This window comes from Aedes aegypti, chromosome 2 (assembly GCF_002204515.2).
Source record: "Aedes aegypti strain LVP_AGWG chromosome 2, AaegL5.0 Primary Assembly, whole genome shotgun sequence".
NCBI lineage: Eukaryota > Metazoa > Arthropoda > Insecta > Diptera > Culicidae > Aedes > Aedes aegypti.
The window spans coordinates 169983385-170003224 of NC_035108.1; the positions used below are offsets into that span (position 1 = coordinate 169983385).

General features: G+C 39.9%; 2 protein-coding genes across 4 annotated transcripts in view; one reads left to right on the forward strand and one right to left on the reverse strand.

The window, feature by feature from the left end:
• Nucleotides 1-2742, reverse strand: part of LOC5572193 (receptor expression-enhancing protein 5) — a 41749-nt gene extending 39007 nt beyond the window's left edge. The window contains exon 1 of one of the 3 annotated variants that reach the window (XR_002500157.1): nucleotides 2554-2742. The gene's annotated coding sequence lies outside the window, so the exon portion shown is untranslated. Of the gene's footprint in view, nucleotides 1-2296; nucleotides 2398-2553 lie in introns of those variants that run through there. The other 2 variants (XM_011495194.2, XM_021843126.1) reach the window with 2 other exon arrangements.
• Nucleotides 2743-7018: 4276 nt separating this feature from the next.
• On the forward strand, nucleotides 7019-18956 carry LOC5572189 (RNA 3'-terminal phosphate cyclase). Its single transcript, XM_001653797.2, has 5 exons — nucleotides 7019-7199; nucleotides 7259-7828; nucleotides 7890-8011; nucleotides 18482-18740; nucleotides 18806-18956. Exons 1-5 carry the CDS (start codon nucleotides 7158-7160, stop codon nucleotides 18890-18892), a joined length of 1080 nt encoding a protein of 359 aa, XP_001653847.2. The 5' UTR covers nucleotides 7019-7157; the 3' UTR covers nucleotides 18893-18956.
• The last annotated feature ends 884 nt before the right edge of the window (nucleotides 18957-19840 follow it).

A 19840-nucleotide genomic window follows, 5' to 3' on the forward strand; every position in this document is an offset into this window, starting at 1 on the left:
AATAGTCGTACTGGTTACGAACTTGGAATGCACCCGAAGGTAACTGAAAAATATTGACATTTTATGTTCTTAAAATAAGCATTTACTTAATCCCGGTCAACCAGTCAGCGAGTTTCGATACCGATTCGTTTCGAATCGTTGGCGATCGTCATCGTTGGACAAATATCTATTAAGAAATAGAGGACTGGTTGGTCGGGATGTGGCTACTATGCCCTTAATCCCTCTAGTAAGTTCTCATTAATAATTTACCTTGAATCTTTTGTTCTTTATATCCTAGCAAAAGTTCCAGAAGGTAAATTTGAATTACTTTGAAACTCTTTTAAGCACAAGTTCGCGATTTTTTACGCGCCATACAAATTATTTTCAATTTTCATACAAAAAGTCTTACTATGAAGGGAGGGGGGCCTAGAAACTGCCAAAATTGTCTTACGCTGGGAGGGAGGCACAGATAGTACACATGAAATTTGAAACAATTTTTTTTCCATGCTGCAAGATAAGGCTTGGCAAAAATTGCTAGTTTTCATTTGTTGTGTACCTTCGATCTTTCTGGACAAACATTAAAAAAGAGGGCCACAGTTTTCTATGCGTTTAATTTTCAGTTTTATTGAAAACAGTAAAAAGAGCCAATACGTTATATTCAATTAGAATAAACGGTACTTTCGTGACGTTACTTTTGAATGTACATGAATTGATTCTAATTCGATTTTTGCTACTTTTGATGAAATGCAAAAATATACTTTGACTAATTACGCGCTTTTATCATGTTTGTCCATTGTTTAAGATCTGGGCTCACAGTGACAGTTCGTAACAGCAAAATCTCGGCTCACTGTGACGTAGAGAAATTTTGTATCGGTTTCTCCCTTCCATATCTTACGTAATTAATGGTCAGCCCCTTAAAATTTTCAAATTTTTCGATGTGATTCAAAAAGTTAGCATCGGCATTATTGATTCTTAAATATTCATTAATAATTATTTCAGTCGTAGTTTGTGGGGCCCCTAAACTGTGGGGTCCGGGGGACCCTCCGTATATACGGCCCTGATTGTGTTACTCAAGTTTAAAGAAAATATGTAGGAATAGTGACTTTTTGTTTGCAAATAGTGACTTTTAGTGATCAGGTCGAAAATAGTGATGTAGCCACTGAAAGACTAAGTGACTCGCTACCATCCTTGTATTATAAAAAAAAAGTATTCGAAAAATCATAGTTTCCAAATATTTTTCGTGCAAAGCATAGTGAAAAATTGTTTCCAGTTAGTTTGGATACCGAGGGATCTGCAAAACATTATGAAAGCAATGGGTTCCATCTAATTTTGCTGAGCTAGATTTTTTTAACATTACTCACGAAACTTGAACTTTTTTCAAAAATCTCAACGCGGCAATCTCTAAACGTATTTTTTAAAAGTTTCCTCCATACAAAATATTGATTGTAACATCCTGATAGGCTACATTTGGAGGTTGAGCCACCAAGTTTTCTGACAAAATTGGGTTTATTCTACGACTGGCGTGAGGTGACAATTGAGTCCTAAAATGTTTAATTTAATCTTGTTTTTATTTAATAACACGAAAGAGCATGTTACTGCAACTACTTTAGCAATTTTTCCTACTCAAATAACGGCTATATCATGTTTAAACTTTAATTTAAAAATTGGGTCCATAAATGAACCTTGACACTTTTGATCATGTTTGACGTTCACTTAGTTGACAAAAACACCACAGGGGTTTTAGTTTTAACACTGGGGTTGTTCCTATCTGATATTTCTGAAGGGACACGGACAACGAAATATACCCAAAATTTGAGTTTAAGCAAAAGAAATCTAAAGAAACATGAAAAAATGTTTTTGGACTTAAACCAACGGAAAACATTAAAAAATTAAGTAAACATGTATTTTTGGCCTATACTTAAGCGTTTGGCACTAAAATTGGGACAGAGCTTTAGGACCCTATTGTAGGAGTCGTATAGCGAGGTGACAATTCTCGACTCGAGTGAAGTGACTCCATTTGATTTGCACGGCGAGTCACTTCACTCGAGTCGATAATTATCACCTCGCTATACACCGACAATTGTCACCTCACGCCACTCGTAGAATAAACCCAAATGAAATTTTTGGGACACCCTAATGTATAGTATAACATATGAAATAATTCAGAAGGCAAATGTAGTTATGAGGAATGAGAAATTTCTATGTAATTAACAAACAATGAACTTGACTGTAAACTAGGAATAAAATTCCTGTGATTTCACGAAGGGTATAAACATTCGGATTATTTCACATGTCACGCTAGAAGAGTCTCCCGCACCAGAGCAAGACTAGCGGCTATTTTCCGTATTTTCCAAGAGCACGACACGGGATCTTCACGGACTCGGGAAACTTCAAGCGGGATGACAATTTCGGTACTTGAAAATGATTATTTTTAGACCTACAGAGAGCATCAAATCTTTAAAGGACAGGGAAAGTGCGAAATGAGAAATGGAAGCGACGCACACAAGAAAAAAAACTCGCGGGAAGCAAACCGTTCACTTGGTAAAAAGAAGCGTTTTTCGTCAACCTGCTAACCTTTTCGTTGCGCCGATAGCTACTGAACTTCCACCAGTGAGTCACTGAAGCTTCTGCCGAGACGGAACACGATAATCACTTCACTAGGTATCCGAAGGAACCAGGACGCGGAGAAGGCGTAGATGCAAACGGGGAGCAGACGCGTTTTTGTGCTATCTTTTCAAACGATCGAAGAGCCGCCAGCTGTCCAAAATTTGACTCTGCGCAGTCGTTGCTGTCACGTTAAAACGTCATTTTGAATTTGACATTTCGAAAAGACACACCAACCATGGTTTGCTTGTTCGAAAATGAGTTGTCTGCGTTCGTTGCCACAATTCTGGATAAACATTTCAAAAGGGCACATCGATATGAGCCTATGCATGCCATACAACGTTTGACTTTTACTGTGCGCCCTGTTTTCAAGTTGCCCGTTAGAGAGAGCGAGACAGTACCAACACACGGCGCACAGTAAAAGTCATGAGAACAAAAGAATTTATGGCACGTACGGAGGCTCATTGGTAAACTAAGGGTTTATTCACAAATTCATAAACGCCGAAAATGGCCATTTTTGATACCCACCTAGGGCCCATTCACAAATTTCATAACGCTGAAGGGGGTGGGTGGGTGTCCTTGGCGTGTTACAGCTCATACAAAATTTGTTGAACACTCATATAAAAAGCGTTACGAGGGGGTGGGTGGGTGTCCAAAATGGTCATTTTGGGCGTTATGAAATTTGTGAATAAACCCCTACCCACTCGTAACGCATTTTATATGACCATTTTTAAAATTTCGTATGAGCTGTAGCATCTTAAAGACACCCCCCACCACCTTCAGCGTTATGAAATTTGCTAATGGGCCCATTGTCTTTGCAAGTCGCTGTTGAGCCCAATTCAACTCGATCACGCTCATCAATACCAGTATCAGGAAGAGCTAACACTAACACTGGTGTTAGTTTGCGTGGGCGTGCTAAAAAGGGCGAAACTTCTCGGGCCCTTTTCAAATACTTAATCCATGGGAAAATTGCTCTGGGCCCAGAGTGTGCCAGCAAATGTTACAAGTGGTGACACACACGGAGAAAACGAGAAAACCCATATTTGAGTATTTTTTCACTTACTTTTGAGTTATTTTCCTCTCCCTATTTCATTTGCTCCTTATAATTCTATTGTTGTCAAAACAAGAGCAAAACAACCCAAAACCTGAACCTTAGTGCGTTACCTCAAATTTGAGTAAGTGGCGTAGTACTGGAAGTCAGTGTTGTGAAAAACTCAATTTCTCACAACTCACGCTTGAGATTTTTCATGCGTGAGTTGTGAATCATGCAACTCAGCAGTCAAAAAATCATGGATGAGTTGGCTCACCTTTTTGACTCGTTGTCTCGTATTTCCACAGTTTACTCACACACGGCAATAATTTCTTGTTAGTCTGGTAAAATTATAGTAATCCTTTCTAACGTAAACAACATCATTTGGGTTTCACGAGTTTTTTCCGGGTTTTGCGACTGAATCATTTTTTACGGTTTGAGTTGATTAAGTTGATTTTGCATCAAAATCTCAAGCGTGAGATTTGCGAAGCAGATCTCTAATGAGTTTGCTCTCACGGGAGAGAGTATTGATTGAGATTTTGAGTGTGAGTCTATCAACTCTGCTGGAAGTTGAGTTATTTGATCTGCTGGTTGAGTGAAAAGAACTTAGCGGGTAGGTATTTTTTTCGCATGGCTGCAAATGAAAACAACTTCTATCCCATCAACTCAAAATTAGGTTAACTCACGAGCCCCCAGAAATGAGTGGAATGAACTCACTTTTGAGTACTTCATTTTATCTGTGCACAGTAATCAGCACCAAACAGTGGGCCGTATGAATAAAATGTAGTAAACACAGACAAACAGACGTCACACTCTCACCGATGTCCATCGACCACCTTTTTAACGGTCGATTCAAATATATGGTAGGTGGCCAATCCACCACCCGCAGCGCTCGCATCGTTTTTGTTCGCGTTTGACGTTTACACACTACCGCCATCTGTTGGTCCATCGACCAAACACACCGATTTTAGCATTGGGCGTACATGTCATCATGACTATGATTTTGATCGGGATTTGTTCTAAGTGTTACGTCTGTTTGTCTGTGTAGTAAAGTTGAGTTTACTACATTATCGGTAGTAAACGCTATATGTGGAACACGAGTGGAACATGTTTGTGTCATTTTCCTTTCTACACCTTTCGAACATACTACAAACAATGCATTGCTATGAATAAAGGTAGCATTTACTACAAAGCTACTGGTAGTTAGCTTCAGAGGTTGCTACACATGCTTTGAGATTGCGGAATTGAATGGAATAATTTACTTTTGAGTAAAAATCATGGGAAAACGATATAAGTTTTGATATTTCGGAAGGTATTTTGAGTTTTGCTTAGGAATTCTGAGGTTACGAAAACATTCGCCCCGCCAATGCTGAGATTCCGGTAAGATTACCGGCAGTAGCAATTTGTAATATCCGTGTGAATTCTGGCATTACGATAATTATGTTATTTTCTAGGAATTTTAGGATGTCGGTAGGAATTCAGATATTTATAATGTAATTTGGAATTTTACTTGTAAACTCTGACATCTCAGATTTCCTTTTGAATTCCGGAATTCCTGTAGGAACTTTTGGATTCCGATAGGGATGTCGGATTTGTTATGATAATTCTGGAAGTTTAAATACCATTCTAGGAATATTGCGGAAATATTAGGAATCTGGTAAAAACTCTAGAATTGGGGTGGGAATGGGATTCCGAATATTAATCTCTTGGAATTCTGTGGGTATCTTTGAGACGGTATTTCTGTAAGAATCTATGAGATTGCGGTGGGATTCCTGCGAATTATTGTGTGAATATTTGTAATTTTGAAAATCAATCTTCGTAATTATTGCAAAAACCATTAAGATTCCGTTGATCTCCAGTTCCATTGGAATTTCAAAGCAAAGCTTTAATATAAACGATTTGAATGTCGGTAAATATTTTATAGATTTCAATGGGATTTTTTGTGAAATTGACAAGAATTTTGATAATTTCAAAGGGAACCCTGGTGTTTTAGGGGAGATCCTCATTGAATTCTAACGACTACCAATGGAATCACTACAATTCCCATAAAAATCTCGACATTCTAAGTTCAAGACATTCCAAGGATACTATCAGAAACCCCACCAAAATAACGAGAATATCGCAGAAACACTTAGAACTTCCGGAATTCAACATGCTGTTAAGAAAACACATCAAAATTCTACCGCAATTTCACCAGAATCTCAGTACTGGTGCTAGAAAATATGTGATTCCAAATTTGATAGCTGTAATCTCAAGATCTCTTCATAGATGTTAAGCTAGTATTTAAAAAATCATCAATCACTGGCGTTGGCGAATGCCGAAAACCACCCAGAAAATTCTTTGATGTACCATCATCATAAAATCATAGACATAAAGAGAATACCAGACTAATCGCAAAATTACACTACAAATTTTGTCAAATAACAGCACCTTCATGATTTGTGCAAATTGTCGCGTAATCGATTAGATTCCATTATGCATTTTCTTCATATGCATGATTGTATTAATTTTAGGCGTCACTCTGAATAGATTGTTCTTTACGTGCAGAATCACTCTGCACTCTGAATGGAAATTTCTTAACGTGCAGCTTCAGTCACTGCTCATGTTCGAAAGTAGTAAGTACTACATATTCGAAAAGTTTTTTATTCATACCAAAAGTGTAGTAAACTTTGTGGATTTTGTTTTTGAGTAGATGCTACATGTAGTAAAGTTCAAAGTTTATTATTCATATCACCCAGTGGGTGCACCCACCATGGTGTGTGTTTGTTTTGTTTTCGTTCATGGCTTGTCATCTTCCACGAATGCAGGCGGATGAATGGGATTATGGCTCGCGTGCCTTTTCAGTTTTGAACATCACCCTATTGCGCAGGTGAATAAGTTAGGGCCCATTCACAAATTTCATAACGCTGGAGGGGGTGGGTGGGTGTTCCGACGATGTTACGGCCCATACAAAAACTGATTGATGTTCATACAAAAAGCGTTACAAGGGGGTGGGTGGGTGTCCTAAATGGCCAATTTAAGCGTTATGAAATAAATGAATGAGCCCTTAATACTGCATTTTTCTCAGAATCATCGATCTGAGGATTGGCCCTTTTGAAGTTTTAAGCTAAGTATGCTGTTCCTCTTTTAAGCTAAGTATGTTTTCCTCTGCATTTTCATCACAATTAAAGTTGTCTGGTAAACGCTAATTTTGAGTTTTCAAAATTACGTAAAATTTACCCTTACATTTATTCGTTAATAAGGATTAACATCTATCATTTGATCCGGATGATACGGAGACTGCATACAAGAATATCCACAATATTTTTTTTTATATATTTTTCGCTTGGTGCGAATTTGAAATTCTTAAATTTTGACCAATTTTATATTGGAAGATTACGATGTGATTTTCGAAAACTCACTTTCTGGTGTAATTGTTTACAAATAAACATGTCTAAAAAAAGTATTTACATTTATCACCGGTAGCCAGTTTTCAATTTTAATAACTATTTCGCAACATTATCATCAATAATTTAAAATAAAGGTTACGATCCCGTAGTTAAGTATGGCAAAAGTAATGGACATTGACGGAAGCGTGCTGGAAGGGGTGAGTTAATTATGGATCATTTTAATTACGAATCTAATTCATGAACGATTCTTTGATAGGGCGGTCAAATTCTGCGAATGGCTCTCTGTTTCAGCATATTGTGTAAAAAACCGATCCGGGTGTTCAACATCCGGGCAGGTCGCAAGAAACCTGGCCTAATGGCACAGCACATGAAAGGGATTGAGCTTCTGCGGGCGATATGCAATGCACAGGTCCAGGGGCTTGAGCTGGGCTCAATGGAAGTTCAGTTCCATCCGGGGGACATTGGACAGGGAAAGTTTGTAGCTCACGTGCAAACGGCCGGTAGTGTGAGCTTGCTGTTGCAAGCTGCACTACCGGTGGCCATATTCGGTTCCGGTGCGATAACGTTGGATCTCAAAGGGGGCACCAACGTCGATATGGCCCCACAGGTTGACTTTATGACGGAAATCTTTCGGCCCAACATGGAGAAGTTTGGCGCAACGTTCGATTTCGATTTGTTCCGAAGGGGTTACTTTCCGAAGGGCGGTGGCCACTGCGTAGCTCATATAAAACCGGTTCGATCTTTGAAACCGGTAACCTTAGTGGATTTCGGGGCGATCAACAGATGCTTCGGATGGAGCTTTGTTGCCGGAGCTGTTCCAATGAGGGTAAATTGGATAACTGATTTCCAAAGGCTAGAAAATAATCGTCACCTATTCACATTTTTAGGTTGCCAAAGATTTAGCTGACGGAGCCAAGAATATGCTGAAGCGAATCTATCGGGATGAGATAGACATTGAGGAGTATCGAGAGAGTGTCGATATGGCCCCAGATAACTGTTCTGGTATAATGTAAGTAGAACTAGGACATGATTCATTTTGTAGGGAAGGGATAAACACTAGGTATTCATACATTTTTGGCAGGCAAATTTTGATATAGACAATGCTCTCGAAATTTCATTATTGAAGCAAGGGGCATCGCTATACAAAAATGTGCAGTGAAATTCGAATCCATGATTATAGACGATGATCTTAAACTCTTGCTCCGTTTTGAAAACGTAAGGCGATTTCAACGAACTTGCGATCCTGCTATGAAAATTATATAGCAGGATCTGCAAAAATAAATCAAAACATGTTTAACACAATCAGGAAAAAGACTCATTTGAACCTTAAGGTGAAACAGTTTGGAATCAACTTCTAAGATTGCACTAAAACTTCAAAGGCTCAAATCAAGCGAAAAAAGCATCCAACAACCGTGCACTTTTTATTTTGGCTTTGTGCACTGTCAGAAAGCTTAAAATAAGAAGATCAGAAACGTTTTCTAACTATTTCTCTAGTTTTGTGCCTTTGAAAACGTGAGTAGGGGCACAAGTCGGCCATTATGCCTGCCATCTTTGGATTCCGAGATGTTTCACCTTAAGCTCTTTTAGAAATTACTGTGCATTGCGCGATTATTTATTGCGACGGCGATCTTGAAAACTTCTAAAAATGTGTATAGATCACTGCAGGTACTTCAAATCGTTTTGGTGTTTTCTGCGTGATTATTCTTGATTGTCCAAGGCATGATTGCGCAGAAGACACCAACACGATTTGAAGTACCTGCGGCGATCTACAAGCGTTTTTTAAGATAGTCGGCGCGAGAATTTTTCGCGCCACACATAATATCTTAAAATTAAAAAAAAAAAACTCAGAAGTCTAATCCGGCATTGAAAGATTTAAACAAACTATTACTAACTAACTGCGAAAAAGCTCAAAAACTTGTTATGCTGTTTGAAAGTGCGCATAATTTTAATTTAGGACTCACTAGCACGGTAAATGGCTGGGCATGGCGTACCATTGGTACCTCGCGTACCTGCAGGAATAAAATAGACCCCTTTGTGTGGTCCTTAGCCTCTTGCCCAGCAACTCCTATCCCTACCTCCTCGTGGTACTGGCCGGGGTACGAGTAACCTTGGGGAAGATCGGGTAACCAACCCCGGTGGGAACTTTAGTCGTATCCTGACAGGGAAGGGGGGGGGGGGGTTTGCTTTAGCTTTTGCTTCAGCAAACCTTGAGCATCTGTACTCCATGTTAGGAGCGGCTCACAACAGCGTCTGTTCCCCATGTCAGGGGCGGCTGATCATCGTCCGAGTGCCAGAGAAGGACTCTAAGCTAAACTGCGCACTATGGCCCTCCGAACATTTAGGGGGAACGGTCCTCCGGAAACCTAGGGAGTTGGTGTCAGGCCCTGCAAGCCAGCCGTAAAAAAATCAAGCAACGAATAATCAACGAGAGATTGCGAACCGGGACAATCGGCGAAGGCCACAGCGACGTAAAGGGACTAGCGATTGGAGGTTCGGTACGTGGAACTATAAATCTCTCAACTTTATCGGGAGCACACGCATATACACGTATAGTGATGGATGATATGCAGAGGCGCGTGATCGGGTGGTGCCCGATCAATGAGAGAATGTGCAAGTTGAGGCTCATAGGCTGGTTCTTCAACTTCAACGTGCACAGCCCTCACTCCGGAAGCATTGATGATGATAAAGACGCTTTTTACGCGCAGCTCGAACGCGAGTACAACAGCTGCCCAAGCCACGACGTCAAAATCATCATAGGAGTTCTAAACGCTCAGGTTGGCCAGGAGGAGAAATTCAGACCGACTATTGGAAAGATCAGCGCCGGTTGTCAAACGAAAACGGCTCACGACTATTTGATTTCGCCGTCTAAAAGAATATGGCCATTCGTAGCACTTACTTCCAGCACAGCCTTCCATACCGATGCACCAGCAGACAGAATCACAAATCGACCACGTTTTGATTGATGAACGGCACTTCACCGACATTATCGACGGCAGGACCTATCGTGGCGCTAACATCGACTTCGATTACTATCTGGTGATGGTTAAACTGCGACCAAAGCTCTCCGTGGTTATCAACGTACAGTACCAAAGGCCACCCTGGTGTGACCTAGAGCGGCTTAAGCAACCGGATGTCGCAACTGCGTACGCACAGCACCTCGAGGCTGCATTACCGGAAGAGGGTGAGCTGGATGAAGCCCCTCTTGAGAACTGCTGGAGGACAACAAAAGCAGCCATCAACAATGCAGCTGAGAGCGACGTCGGGTACGTGGGCGGAGTCGACGGAACGATTGGTTCGACGAGGAATGTAGGCAGACTCTGGAGAAGAATGCAGCGCGGGCGGTCATACTGCAGCAAGGGATCCAGCAGAACGTGGAACATTATAGACGGAAACGGTAAAAGCTTTTTTTTTTTTTTTTTAAATCTTTATTTGAGTGTATTTTAACGCACGAGGGCTAGTTCTACACTTAACGGTAAAAGCTGACCCGCCTCTTTGGAGAAAAAAACGTGACCTGGAGGAGACGGAGTGCACGGAGATGGAACAGCTGTGCTAGTTTCAAGAAACACATAAGTTCTATCAGAAGCTCAACGCATCCCGCAACGGCTTCGTGCCGCGAGCCGTGATGTGCAGGGATAAGGATGGGAGCATCTTGAAGGACGAACGTGAGGTCATCGAAAGGTGGAAACAGCACTTCGACGAACACCTGAATGGCGCTGAGAGCACAGGCAATGAAGGACGGGACAACGGAGGAAATGCCATTAGTACTGCGGGCGTTGGAAACCCACCAGCCCCAACTTTGAGGGAGGTCAATGATGCCATTCACCAGCTCAAGAATGCTGAACTCATAAAGATGGGCCCGGAGAGGCTGGCCTTTTTTACACCGGCTGATAGGCACAATCTGGGAAACAGAACAGCTAAATGAGAACTGGAAGGTAATATGTCCCATCTACAAGAAAGTGACAAGTTAGATTGTGAGAACTTTCGAGCGATCATCATTCTAAATGCGGCCTACAAAGTATTATCCCAGATCATCGCCCATCGTCTGTCACCTGAAGTAAAGGAGTTCGTGGGAAGTTATCAAGCAGATTTCATCGAAGGCCGCTCGAAAACGGACCAGATCTTTTCCGTGCGGCAAATCCTCCAGAAATGCCGTGAGTACCAGGTCCTTACGCACCATTTGTTCATCGATTTCAAGGCGGCCTACGATAGTATTGACCGTGTAGAGCTATGGAAGATCATGGACGAGAACAGCTCTCCCGGGAAGCTCACAAGATTGTGATTAGAGCAACGATGGACGGTGTGCAAAACTGCGCGAAGATCTCGAGCGAACACTCCAGGTCGTTTGAGTCTCGGCGGGGACTACGACAGGGCAGTAGCGTAGCTAAGGGGGTGCGGTGGGTGCGGTCCGCACCGGGCCCCGAGCTTCTAGGGGCCCCAAAATTGCAGTACGGATATCTTATAGCATTAAAAGTTCGACATAGCTTTGAGAAACTGGCAATTTATAAAATCCAAAAAATAAGCATGACAAGCAGACTTGGATCTGCGATGTTCAGGGGCCCCTTAATTATCCCTGACTTTTAATATTTTAGAGATAGATTTAGAGTGAGTGGGCTGAGGGCTCCGGGGTGACTGGGGGCCCCTAAAATGTGGGGTCCACAGTCACGGTCCTACCGGGGCCCTCAGCCCATCCTAAATCTATCCCACATTTTAGGGACTTCCACGAATATTTGCATTGTAAGTTATTTCCCTTGTTGTAGTTCAACCGATAGCACGAGTCTTCTAATACGAGTCTTCTAATAGCTAAACGGGGCCCTGATGTAGATACTTAAGTAGGCTCAAATACCTATGTTGAAGATGTTGAGTATAATTACGGCTTTGAATTCATAATTATTTATATTTATATAATACTTCATGAATTCTGATTTCCAATCAAATCTACCCAAGTTTGTGGGCCTCCAGAAATCTGGAACATTGGTGAAATTTTGGTGAAATATTTTCTTACGATATTAACCATTCTCATTGTCACTCATTTTAGAAATTTGACAGATACCTTCTCAATAGTATATACATGAGTTAAATGCTAAAGGTGTACATTTTGTTCAAATTTCAATGTTTGAGATATTCTCAAAAGCATGAATTTTGTAAAATGAGTAAGCTTACGACTTCAGGTCGACTATTTAGGCAGATGCAAATATTAATTTTCTTTTAAATCCAAGACCACTACGGACTGAGCGAAAAAATATTAAAAGCACAAACTTGAGTAAAACAGATAAAACACAAAAAGTTAATTTTACAAATTTAAATTTATTTATTTTTTAAACTTTGAATGTATATCTACATTTTTCAAATTTTATTTTTTAAATCATCCAAAAATACCTACCAAAAATCATCCAAACTTATTCTCAAGTGACCTTGAATAACTCATCAGGGCATTTCTTAGAGCATTTCTCCTGGTAATTTATATTAAGTTATGCCATGGATTTATTATTATTATTTTTTATTAAACGTATCCAGAGATTCCTTTAAGATAACGTTGATAAAAACGAGAAAATATTTCCAATTATTCATTTTAGAATTCTGTCAGGATTTTTTGCAGAAATTCTTTATTTCTTCGGAATAAACATAAGCAATAAATCCAGGGAACTTTTTCCGGCGCTTTCATTAGAAACTGTACAGAATATTCTAAGCAATGCCAGTAGGATTTTCCTAATATTTTTTGAAAGAAATTCACTATAATATTGCTAGCAATAATCTATCTGGCGTTCCTATGTGATTGTAAATTCATTAAGTGATTTTCACTGAAATTGCCACAGGAAATACAAAAATGTATACCCGAATTTTCTCAAGGTTTATTCAAGAACTCCTACAGAAATCATTCTAGGAATTTATCAAGGTTTTAACCACAAATTCCATTGAGGAGCCCTCTGAAAACCATTTGATAGATTTTTTGGCGTACCGTTGGCCAAGAAATCCCATGTTTTCCCTAAGTATTCCTTTGCCACTAGCTTCAGGGATTCTTTGTTTTATTTATTTCAAATATATCTTCTGAAATTTATTTGATGATTTTTCTTCTGGTATTTATATTAGAAGTTTGAGACATATCTCGATGTGTTCCTGTTGATTTTTCGTTCCCAATTTTCTCTCCGTGGGTCGATGTGACCAACATCGAAGGTTACTGGACCAAAGTTTTGGGATTCAAAACAAATTATGAGCGCAAAATGGCATCTGTTTGTTTGTTACATTCTTGGCAACGGAGTATCTAGTATTCATCAAGATTGTTTTGGAAAGCCCAAACAAGACGCTTTGATTTCGGGACGCCGGGAGTTTGGTTTTCGTTTCGCGGGTTTTGCTGGGCAGTGTTCTGAAAAGCCCAAACAAGACGCTTCGTTTTCGAGACGCCGGGAGTTTGGTTTTCGTTTCGCGGGTTTTGCTGGGCAGTGTTCTGAAAAGCCCAAACAAGACGCTTTGATTTCGGGACGCCGGGAGTTTGGTTTTCGTTTCGCGTGTTGTGCTGGGCAGTGTTTTGGAAAGCCCAAACAAGACGCTTCGTTTTTGGGACGCCGGGAGTTTGGTTTTCGGTTCGCGTGTGTTGGAAAGCCCAAGCAAGACGGTTCGTTTTCGAGGCGCCGAGAAGTTTTGCTGGTCACGCTGTGTGGGTGCGAGTGTTCAGTCGAGGATGGATTACCAACTGGTGAGCTCGTTTCATGCTTATGATAACACATTTTTTCATGTAAACGTTATTTTTTTGTAATATTCAATCAAACTTTGTATGGTTCGTCACTTTAAGTGTCGGCATTATGCCTGTTTTATACAATTCTAGTAAACATAGAAATTTTTTGACATTACTTAAAATATTTTTTGAATTGTTCGGCATTATGAATGTCGACGTTTATTTTGAAACTTCTACCAAAAACTTTTCTTCTTGAGGCATAAATGTTCAGTAATACTTTTATGTAATTTTCAAACAAACTATGTATGTTTCATATGATTTAAAACATACGCATATATATATTTTTTTTTCGCCATTAATAAAAACTTCTTTTGAATGGTTCGACATTACAGATGTTGACGTTTATTTCAAATCTTCTACCAAAAACTTTTTGAGACAAAACTAAAAACTAGCTTTAAGTATAAACCGTATGTTTCCTCCTTATCCATGGATCGCATCACCGACCAAAGGTGACTCCCAGATCTTTTCCTTCTCCACTAATAAACACCCTTCCCGTGGTGATTGTGGAGATGCAGAGGTATTCTCGGTCTCTAGAAGCAACAATCAGTACACCTTAACATTCCTTCCCCGTCCCAACTGACTGTAAGGACTTGGCCGGCGCCGTTATTGATCAATAATATTAGAGCTGCTAAAATTGCACTCCGAGAGTAAGCGGAAACTCCCATCCCTTATTCATTTGGATCGCAGTGCAATTATTACCAGCTCCGATCAATCACGGAGTAGCAACCATTGACATGTACAGTCAGTCTATGCTATGCTATGCTATGCTATGCTATGGTATTTATATTAGAAGTTTGAATTCTTCAGATAATTGGGAATTCTTTTAGATATGTCCCTCATTTTTCCCAGGGAGCTCTTCATGGATTCATTCAGGGCCGTATTTACGGGGGGTCCAAGGGAGCCATGCCCCCCCTTCCACAAAATGCGTCTAAAATAATTATTATTGAACATTTAAGAATTATTACAAACCGATAAAATCGTTCTAACTTTAGCTTTAAATTCAAATGATTTTTAGGGTTTTCTAAAGCGTGCAGCATATTTAACCTACTGTTTTCGATTTGAGAGCTTCAGTTTTTGTTTTTTTTTTTCTAAAAGTTTTTGGTTTGGTATTCTTTTACACAAATCTAAACATAATCGAAATTGAAAAATAAAAAAAAAATGCGGTGTACATATTTTTTGTTTTGTACAGAATAAATACGTCGAAAGGTAAGGAAATCCAACATAAATTTGATATGTTTCAAATTTAGTTATATTGAATTATAATTGAAAAGAAAAAGACACTTTAGTAGATTTTAAGTTGGGTGCACTAACATATTGTACTGTTTCCATGCTTTCCAATGGAATTTTTAAATCATTTTCCAGTTTGAAAAAGACATAATTTATAGAAGATTGGTTTGCTTCTTGGCTCTCATACAATTTGTACGGAGTGGCTATGGCTGAAAAATTTCAAAACCGTTTTTCCTCAAAGGTAGGTTTAGTGTACCCATTGATCTCTACTCGCGCTTATGGAAGGTTCAAAGCAGTTCAAAACTACACGGGTAGAAATCAGAATCCAAAAACAAGATTATGACTCATGTTATCATGATTCCAGTGTGTTTTTATCTAATGAAAATACACTATGATTTGGACTCATGATATCATGAGTCAGATTGCCGTAACGCAACACACGCATAAGGATTTTATTGATGATTGCTCGGAACCATGATTCAAATGCCAAAAAAGCTAAGTCGCGCATCCGTGTATGATCGACAAAATAAAAAAATAAAAAAAATAGCATACACTGAGATTCGAGCCAATAACCTTCCGATTGTAAGCCACCTACTCTACCACTCAACCTCTTCGTCATCTTAAATTAAGAGTGATCGATACGAATAAGTTGAAGCAAAGTGCGCCGCTTGGTGTTTTCGCACTGGATGTTACGCTTATGAAGAATCATGATTATGACTCCAGGAACCATGATTTGTGATCCTGATATTATGACCTAAGCAACTTATGAATTTCATGATTTGTAAATCATGATTTGGGATCAGATTTTTATACGTGTAACTTCTGGTAATTACAACTTTTTCTAAAACATTAAGGTAATACGAGATTTCCGTGCTATATTCCCCATTTTTATCTCGTTCTACCAATTATCATCAAAACTTTAATCAATCAAATATACTATAGGAAATGTTTTTTTTTAAAGGCCCCCACAAGACTCTGGTCCCTGGGCACCCACATTTGTTAATCCGGCCCTATTCCTACAATGAGTTCTTCAAGTGATAAAAGCAGTAATTTTCCCAGAAACTTCTAAGCGATTCAACCAGTTTCTTCTAGATTTTTGTTATATATTCTTACAAGACTTCTGTTATAAGGAGTTTCGCAAAAAAAAAAAAAAACAATGCATACATTTCTGGAATTTTGACAGAGTTCAAGAAAATATTTTTACTTCAGAAGATTTCCTGCATGTATTTTCAAGGTATATTCCAAAATTTTATCTCAGGATGAGTTTCGCTGGGATTCTTCATAAAATAATATCAATAATAACATCAAACATTTCATCTTGATTGCCTCCTAGATCTGCATCAAAAACCACAAAAAAATCAATTATTTGCGCAATACTCAAATAGAGCCGGTCCATCGCCTTTTTTCCAATGAATTGCGATATTTTTCCACGAGCCTTCAAAGCGCTCGTCTAGGTAACAGAAAGTTATCCAAGAATTCCTTCAAACATCCTTTTAAACATAAATTTATAGGAACTTATGCAGCAATTGCTTCATAGATATATTCAAAAACTACTTCCATAACATCAAAAACAGACATAACATCAAAAACTACTTCCTGACGAACTTCTTGGCTAAGTCCTCGTATGGATTAAATTTTACTAGCAGAACATATTTTGACCTTTAAAACACGTTTTTTTTTAATATTAAACGTTTTTGACAAAAATATGTGGGTATGTGTAAGCTAATAAGGCATATTTTGCAAACCTCTATTTGAGGGGCCCCCGAATCTATCTCCGCACCGGGCCCCCAAAAGCCTAGCTACGCCACTGCGACAGGGTGACGAACTTTCGTGCCTATGGACCGATGCACGAGTTCACGAATTTGACGTGTAAGCGGTGCCGAATTCACTCGTAGCTATGGTCACGTAAATAACACGGCACCGCTCAAACGTCAAATAGTGAACCCGTGCATAGGTCCATTGTTCAATATTGCGCTTGAAGGTGTCATGCGGAGAGCTGGACTTAACAGTCGAGGCACGTTTTTCTCGAGATCCGGACAATTTGTTTGCTTCGCAGACGACATGGATATTATTGGGAGAAAATTTTAAACTGTGACAGAATTGTTCACCCGCCTGAAACGTGAAGCAACAAGATTCGGGCTAATGGTAAATGCGTCGAAAACAAAGTACATCCTGGTAGGGGGAACTGAGTGCAACAGGGTCCACCTAGGAAGCAGTGTCTCAATTGACGGGGATACCTTCGAGGTGGTGGACGAGTTCGTCTTCCTCAGATCCTTGCTGACGGCTGACAACAATATTAGTCGGGAGATACTAAGGTGCATCATCAGTGGAAGTCGTGCCTACTATGGGCTCCAGAAGAAACTGCGGAGGAGAACGGTGTGTGGCGGCGACGAATGAACTACGAGTTCGCTAAACTCGACTGCGAATCCATTATCCTGGATGTGGCTAAAGCTGGAAGTATACGCTGGCAGGGCAAGTCGCAAGAATGTCGGGCAACAGCCCTGTAAATATTGTGTTCGCCACGAATCCGGCCGGTACAAGAAAACGTGGGGCGCAGCGACCCAGTCAACATTTTGGTTGGTATATTTTTTGCTATACATCATTATATATGAATCAAACTACTCGTATAAAATGCATGAAAACGCTATATACACACCAAAGTGGAGGCCATATACGTACTTCCCACGACTTTTTCAGACTTTCCATGGTCAGCAATATGATGCCACAAAATTCCGATAAAAATAAAAAAAAAGTTTCTAATGAGACTCGAATACCGGACCTTTGAATCCCTAACCCGGTACCATACCAGCACACCACAGACCGCTCCATGAATAAGGTGTGATTATTTGCGAACATGAAAGGAAGTTTGCTATACAGCACACACGCTTTGTTGTTTTTTGAATCCCACCACCAGAAAATACCAACCTCGGGTGTCAAATTTTGCTAAGTTATTGCGAGTTCATTTGATGCTAGTCTGCATTGATATATGATCTGTCAGTTAATACAACTTGACGCGATTCTAGATTATACTATTTACGGCATGGTTTGTTGTCAACAAAGTTTGTCGACAATGAATCGTAGTGGAGAATTATATACAGTTTGTGTTAACATTTATTCGTTTTGATTTGACATATCGTGCAATTCTGATTTTTGACGTATGAATATGAGATTTTTGGCGCACATTCTTATACGATACGTGGTTCACTGGGGAGCTAGATGGATTGACCAGGTGCACCAGGACCAGGAAAGCGTATTTCACCATAGAGAATGGAGAGAAGCGACCATGAACCGAGTGAATTGGCGTAATATTGTTGGCGAGGTTTTATCAAGTTTATTTGTTGTAAAACCAGAAACATAAATAAATATCAAATAATCTCTATCAAAGGCTTGAAATAGAGACAGCAAATTATTGAAATCAATGTATTATTTTTCCATTTTGAATTGCACATATTATTTTAGTTGCTCTTAATATAATCTCTATTCTTGCGCTAATAATTCCGAACATGTATGTTTTCATTCCAGACTAGGCATTCAAACTACCACTGGGGTTGTGATGGGAGGTGCGGCTTTGGGTAATCGCAATAAGGACGCCTTCCGGACAGGCGAAGAAGCCGCCAACGTTATAAAGACTGCGTACAAACTGCGAGCGTGCGTCGATAGGCACGTGCAAGACATGATGATTGTGCTGATGGCATTGGCGGATGGACGAAGTCGCATCAAAACGGAGCCACTTACGCTTCACACCCAAACTGCCATCCACGTGGCCGAGTTGATGACTATGGTTTGTACATTCGATTGTTTAATTTGGTTTCAAATTGCGCATCAGGTTCTATTTTATGCTTGCAGACGAGGTTCACTGTTACAGAACATGAGAACGAAGGGGTCATCATAGAGTGCGATGGCATTGGATACCAGAATCATAGTGTTCAATAAACTAGGAAACTAAAATCTAGTCATAATTGCAAAATATATTTTGATTCTTTCGATCAATCTAGCACATCAAGGTTTGTTTTTAATTTTTTATCACCAATTAAAATTAATGGGTTTTGCGTCGTCCGATAGATTTTGCTGACAATTTCACGCGTGTTTTTGTTGCCGGAGATTTTTTTCCCCTGTTTTGGAGCGTCTAGCTGGGTCGTGTTTCGTGAAGCCCAAGCAGGACAGTTCGGTTTTGCGTCCTCCGATAGATTTTGCTGACAATTTCGCGCGTGTTTTCGTTGCCGGAGAATTGTTTTCCCCTGTTTTGGAGCGTCTAGCTGGGTAGTGCTTCGTGAAGCCCAAGCAGGACAGTTCGGTTTTGCGGCGTTCGATAGATTTTGCTGACGATTTCGCGCGTGTTTTCGTTGCCGGAGAATTTATTATCCCCTGTTTTGGAGTGTCTAGCTGGGTAGTGCTTCGTGAAGCCCAAGCAGGACAGTTCGGTTTTGCGTCGTCCGATAGATTTTGCTCACGGTTTCGTGCGTGTTTTCGTCGCCGGAGAATCATTTTTTCCCTGTTTTGGAGCGTCTTGCTGGGTAGGTATTTGGGAAGGCCCAAGCAAGACGGTTTGTTTTCGGGACGCCAAGAAGTTTTGCTGTCAGTGTCAGTTTTGTGTTCTGCCGAGAATGGATTACCAACTGGTGAGTTCGTTTCATGTTTATGATAACACATTTTTTCTTGAAAGCGTAACTTTTATGTAATATTAAAACAAACTTTGTATGGTTCGTCACTATATGTGTCGGCATTATGCTTTTTTCTTATACAATTTCAATATACAGTCGAATTTCGTTCGTTGCACTATGTTTAATTGCACTTCGTTTTAATTGGGCTCCCGTTAGGTGGGCTATAGCCCATCTAAAACGAAGACAAGCGTCACTTTCTGACATAAAACGAATTTGGTCA